The sequence below is a fragment of the Sapajus apella genome, unplaced genomic scaffold, assembly GCF_009761245.1.
Source record: "Sapajus apella isolate SASKATOON/1434 unplaced genomic scaffold, GSC_monkey_1.0 scaffold16, whole genome shotgun sequence".
Classification (NCBI taxonomy): domain Eukaryota; kingdom Metazoa; phylum Chordata; class Mammalia; order Primates; family Cebidae; genus Sapajus; species Sapajus apella.
This window is the reverse complement of record NW_022436956.1, coordinates 31343324-31349683: the sequence shown is the minus strand read 5'-3', so window position 1 is coordinate 31349683 and position 6360 is coordinate 31343324. Positions and strand designations below refer to the sequence as shown.

The 6360-nt window shown below is 36.2% G+C and overlaps 1 protein-coding gene across 6 annotated transcripts in view; it reads left to right on the top strand.

Moving 5' to 3' along the window:
- DYNC2H1 (dynein cytoplasmic 2 heavy chain 1) overlaps positions 1–6360 on the top strand; it is a 396897-nt gene that overhangs the window by 349112 nt on the left and 41425 nt on the right. For all 6 annotated transcript variants that reach the window (XM_032285741.1, XM_032285742.1, XM_032285743.1 and 3 more), the window contains 2 exons: positions 205–314; positions 1332–1413. In XM_032285741.1, the coding sequence (XP_032141632.1) occupies positions 205–314; positions 1332–1413 (192 nt within the window). The remainder of the gene's footprint in view (positions 1–204; positions 315–1331; positions 1414–6360) is intronic.

Genomic DNA, 6360 nt, shown 5'->3' with positions numbered 1-6360 from the left:
AAATTCCGATAGCCCGGGGGGGCGAGGTTTGGGTGTAGCCATTTCCCCCCCTTTCACCCACTTCTATAATTTACGAAATAAAAAACCCTTAAAAAAAAAAAAAAAAAAAAAAAAAAAAGAAAATGACTTAGGAATAATAAGTCTTTAATTGACTTATCTTTTAAGTGCATGTGTATTTATATATTTATATTTTCTCCCTTCTAGAATTGGGTAGATAAAGCTGAAAAACAGGCTCTTCTCTCTGAAACACTTGACCTATCAGAACTTTTCCATCCAGACACATTTCTTAATGCTCTTCGCCAGGAAACTGCAAGGTAATTAAAATGACATATTTATTTGTCCCTAAGTGTAATTTTGCTTTATTGTCTTCCTATTACACTGCCCTTGATTGTCAAGAAATAAATTTATTATTGAAACACAGTTCTGTTATTTCCTTATACTGTACTTTAAATCACAGAGTTAACCTTTAGCTTAAAAAAGCATTGCTTTTAATGATGTATTTTATTTGAATTAAAAAAGATAAAATTTAACTTTTACAATTTTGATCATTTGTCTAAACCTGTGCTGCCCACTATGGTAGCCAGAAGTCACATGGACTTATGTAAATGAATTAAAGTAAAATCAGATTTAAAATGCAGTTTTTCAGTAACTCTAACCACATTTAAAGTGCTCAGTATTCACATGGCTTGTGACTGCCATTTTGGACTGTATAAAAGTATTTTTATCTTTCCAGAAAATTCTACTGGACAGTGCTGACTAGCCTCCTTGGTGGAGAAGAGGGCTTGATGATTAAGATCAAGCTCCTTATTACACCACACTTGGATTATCATATCATATATAATTTTTAACAAGTTGGAATGTAATAAAAGAGACATTATTAAAAATATCCTGAACAAAATTTAGTTGTTTAGTAACTCTCAGGGGTTTTTCAATTTATATTGCTTCAGGATCATATTATAAACATCAAATTTCAGTTTGGCTAATAAACATTTATTGAACACCCATCATGTGCCTGCATTTGAGGGTAATGGTCAAAACAGGATTTAAAAATAAAAAAAAAAATAAAAAAAAAAAAAAAGGCCTTATCCTTAAGGAACTTATAACATCAAAGAGGAAACTGACATGTTACAGTTAACTTTGAAAACTTGGTGTAAACTCTATCATGTTAAACATAGTTTGATGTTTCTTAATTTTAAAAAGTATTGCAATTTGTTATTTAAACATGGTAAATATTTTAATTTTAAATAAATATGACTATATCTTCAGTCACTCTTCATATTTTAATGCCTAAGGATTATTGATTTGTGACATTTGATGCTTTAACTTTACAGGGCAGTGGGCCGTTCTGTGGATAGCCTTAAATTTGTAGCCTCATGGAAAGGTCGACTGCAAGAAGCGAAGCTACAAATTAAGGTACTAGACTAATTTTAGATCTTGGAATCTAAAACTTATCACTAACTGTTATAAGAGATTCTTTTGATCTCGAAGTGAAGAGTTTCTTTTGATCTCGAAGTGACCTATCTTTTTTTTTTGTGACCTATCTTTATAGTGTAAGAGTTAGATTGTATTACCTACATGAAAAATCAAAATAAGTTAAGGTTTGGCATGAAACAACTTGTAATAGAAAATACAGAATCTTCTTATGCAAACATAAGAATCTTGGGGATACAATATTTGAAAATGTAACTTTTAGTACAAATTTATTACAAATCATGCAGTTCTTTTAGCTTACCTGTTCTAAAATTCATCCTAATATTTACTGTACAATAAACTACACACAGGTTGAGCATCCAAACATCTCTAATCCAAAAATTCAAAATACCCCCAGATCTGAACTGTTTTGAGTGCCAATATGATACCACATATTGTCATATTTTGGTGCACATGGGTGGCCAAGATAGTGAAACCTTTGCTTTCTAATGGTTCAGTGTACACAAACTTTGCTTCATGCACAAAATTATTTAAAATATTATATAAAATTACCTTCAGGCTATATTATAAAATGTATATGAAACATAAATGAATTTGGTGTTTAGACTTGGGTCCCATGCCCAAGATAGCTCACTTATGTATGTGCAAATAGCCATGCACTGCATAACAATGGTTCTGTCAATGACAGATTGCACATACTACAGTGGTTTCATAAGATTATAATGGAGCTGAAAAATTCATATTGCCTAGTGATGTCTTTTGTGCACTCTTTCTGGGTTCCATATGAAGTTTAAGGTGTTTTTTTTCCAGTTCAGTGAAGAAGGTCAATGGTAGCTTGATGGGGATAGTGTTGAATCTGTAAATTGCTTTGGGTAGTATGGCCATTTTGACAATATTGATTCTTCCTAACGATGAGCATGGAATATTTTTCCATCTGTTTATGCCCTCTCTTATTTCCTTGAGCAGTGGTTTGTAGTTCTTCTTAAAGAGGTCCTTCACATCCTTTGTTAGTTGTATTCCTAGGTATTTTATTCTCTTTGTAGCAATTGTGAATGGGAGTTTGCTCATGATTTGGCTGTTTGTCTGTTATTAGTGTATAGGAATGCTTGTGATTTTTGCACATTGATTGTGTATCCTGAGACTTTGCTGAAGTTGCTTATCAGCTTAATGAGATTTTGGGCTGAGATGATGGGGTCTTGTAAATGTACAATCATGTCATCTGCAAATAGAGACAATTTGATTTCCTCTTTTTCTAATTGAATATCCTTTATTTCTTTTTCTTGCCTGATTGCTCTGGTCAGAACTTCCAATACTATGTTGAATAGGAGTGGTGAGAGAGGGCACCCTTGTCTTTTGCCCAGTTTTTGCCCATTCAGTATATTGGCTGTTGGTTTATCATAAATAGCTCTTATTATTTTGAGATATGTTCCTTCGATACCTAGTTAATTGAGAGTTTTTAGCATAAAGGGCTGTTGAATTTTGTCAAAGGCCTTCTCTGCATCTATTGAGATAATCATGTGGTTTTTGTCTTTGATTCTGTATACGTGGTGGATTACATTTATAGATTTGTGTATGTTGAACCACCTTTGCATCCCAGGGGTGAAGCTGACTTGATCCTGATGGATAAGCTTTTTGATGTGCTGTTGGATTCAGTTTGCCAGTATTTTATTGAAGATTTTCACATCAATGTTCATCATGGTTATTGGCCTGAAATTTTCTTAGTTGTGTCTCTGCCAGGTTTTGGTATCAGGATGATATTGGTCTCATAAAATGAGTTAGGGAGCATTTCCTCTTTTTGTATTGTTTGGAATAGTTTCATAAGGAATGGTACCAGCTCCTCTTTGTACATCTGGTAGAATTTGGCTGTGAACCTGTCTGGTCCTGGACTTATTTTTGGTTGGTAGGCTATTAATTACTGCCTCAACTTCAGACCTTGTTATTGCTCTATTCAGGGTTTCAACTTCTTTCTGGTTTAGTCTTGGGAGGGTGTAAGTGTCCAGGAATTTATCCATTTCTTCTAGATTTACTGGTGTGTGTGCATAGAGGTGTTTGTAGTAATCTCTGATGATAGTTTATATTTGTGTGGAATTGGTGATATCACCTTTATCATTTTTTATTACACCTATCCAATTCTTCTCTCTTTTTTATTAGTCTGGCTAGTGGTCTATCTATTTTGTTGATCTTTTCAAAAAGCCAGCTCCTGGATTCATTGATTTTTTTTTGAAGGGTTTTTTGTGTCTCTGTCTCCTTCAGTTCTGCTCTGATCTTAGTTATTTCCTGCCTTGCGATAGCTTTTGATTTGTTTGATCTTACTCTTCTAGGTCTTTTAATTGTGACATTAGGGTGTTGATTTTAGATCTTTCCTTGCTTCTCATGTGTGCATTTAGTGCTATAAATTTCCCTCTAGACCCTGCTTTAAATGTGTCCCAGAGATTCTGGTACGTTGTGTCTTCGTTCTTATTGGTTTCGAAGAACATCTTTATTTCTGCCTTCATTTCATTATTTATCCAGTAGTCATTCAGGAGCATGTTGTTCAGTTCCCATGTAGTTGTGTGGTTTTGAATGAGTTTCTTAATCCTGATTTCTAATTTGATTGCACTTTGGTCAGAGAGACTATTTGTTATGATTTCCATTCTTTTGCATTTGCTGAGGAGTGATTTATTTCCAATTATGTGGTCAATTTTAGAGTAAGTGTGATGTGGTGCTGAGAAGAATGTATATTCTATGGATTTGGGGTGGAGAGTTCTGTAGATGTCTATTATGTCCGCTTGGTCCAGATCTGAGTTCAAGTCCTGGATATCCTTGTTAATTTTTTGTCTCATTGATCTAATATTGATGGTGCAGTGTTTAAGTCTCCCACTATTATTGTGTGGAAGTCCAAGTCACTGTAGGTCATTAATAACTTGCTTTATGTATCTGGGTGCTCCCGTATTGGGTGCATATATATTTAGGACAATTAGATCTTCTTGTTGCATTGATCCCTTTACCATGATGTAAGGTTCTTTTTTGTCTATTTTGATCTTTGTTGGTTTAAAGTCTTGTTTTTTTCAGAGACTAGGATTGCATCCTCTACTTTTTTTTCCCTCTTCATTTGCTTGGTAAATCTTCCTAAATCCCTGTATTTTGAGCCTATGTGTGTCCTTGCACCTGAGATGTGTCTCCTGAATACAGCACACTGATGGGTCTTAACTTTTTATCCAATTTGCCAGTCTATGTCTTTTAATTGGGGCATTTGGCCCATTTACATTTAAGGTTAATATTGTTATGTGTGAATATGATCCTACCATTTTGATACTAGCTGGTTGATTTACCTGTTAGTTGATGCAGTTTCTTCATTATGTCAATGATCTTTACCATTTGGTATGTTTTTGCAGTGGCTGGTACTATTATTCCTTTCCATATTTAGTGCATCCTTCAGGAGCTTTTGCAAGGCAGATCTGTCTGGTGGTGACAAAATCTCTCAGCAATTGCTTGTCCATAAAGGATTTTATTTCTCCTTCACTATGAAGCTTAGTTTCGCTGGATATGAAATTCTAGGCTGAAAGTTGTTTTCTTTAAGGATGTTGAATATTGGCCCCATTCTCCTCTGGCTTGCAGGGTTTCTGCTGAGAGATCTGCAGTGAGTCTGATGTGCTTCCCTTTGTAGGTAACCAGACCTTGCTTTCTGGCTGAACTTAGCATTTTTCCTTCATTTCAACCCTAGTGAATCTGACAAGTATGTGCCTTGGGATTGCTCTTCTTGAGGAATCTTTGTGGTGTTTTCTGTATTTCCTGAATTTGAATTTTGGCCTTCCTTGCTATGTTGGGAAAGTTCTCCTGGATAATATCCTGAAGAGTGTTTTCCAACTTGGTTTTATTCTCTAGTCACATTCAGGTACACTGATCAATCAAAGATTTGGTTTTTTCACATAATCCCATATTTCTTGAAGGCTTTGTTCATTTCTTTCGCTCTTTTTTTCTCTAATCTTGCCTTCTCATTTTATTTCATTGAGTTTATCAGCCTTTGATATTCTTTCTTCTGCTTGATTTGGCTATTGAAACTTGTGTATGCTTCTTTAAGTTCTCGTGCTGTATTTTTCAGCTCCATCAAGTTGTTTATGTTCTTCTCTAAGCTGGTTATTCAGCATTTTGTCTAACCTTTTTTCAGTGTTCTTAGTTTCTTTGCAGTGGGTTAGAACATCCTCCTTTAGCTCAGAGAAGTGTGTTATTACCCACCTTCTGAAGCCTACTTCTGTCAATTTGTCCAACTCATTCTCCATCCTGTTTTGTTCCCTTGCTGACGAGTTGTGATCCCTTGGAGGAGAAGAGGCGTTCTGGTTTTTAGTGATTTCAGTCTTTTTGCACTGGTTTCTTTCCATCTTCATGGATTTATCTATTTTTGGTCGTTGAAGTTGGTGACTTTCAGATGGGGTCTCCGAGTGGATGTCCATTTTGTTGATGTTGAAGCTATTTTTTTCTGTTTTTTAGTTTTCCTTCTAACAGTCAGGCCCCTCTGCTACTTCATCCAAAAAGGGTGCCTGCCAGATGTCAGCCAGAGCTCTCCTGTATGAGATGTCTCTTTGCATATATGGGGATCAGGGAGCCACTTGAGGAGGCAGTCTGTCCCTTATCAGAGCTCAAGTGCTGTGCTGGGAGCTCCATTACTCCCTTCAGAGTTGCTGGGCAGGGACGTTTATGTCTGCTGAAGTGGGACTCACAGCCGCCCGTTTTCCCAGGTGCTCTGACCTGGGAAGGTGGGGCTTTATTTATAAGTCCTTGATGGGCTGCTGCCCTTTTTCAGAGATGTCCTGCCCAGCAAGGAGGGAGTCCAGTCACAGTCTGCCGGCAGAGGCCTTGCTGAGCTGCCACTCATCTGCTGTGTAAACTTCCTTGTGATTTTGTTTACACAGGCAAGGTTAGAACTGCCTCGGTAATTGTGGAGACCCCTCC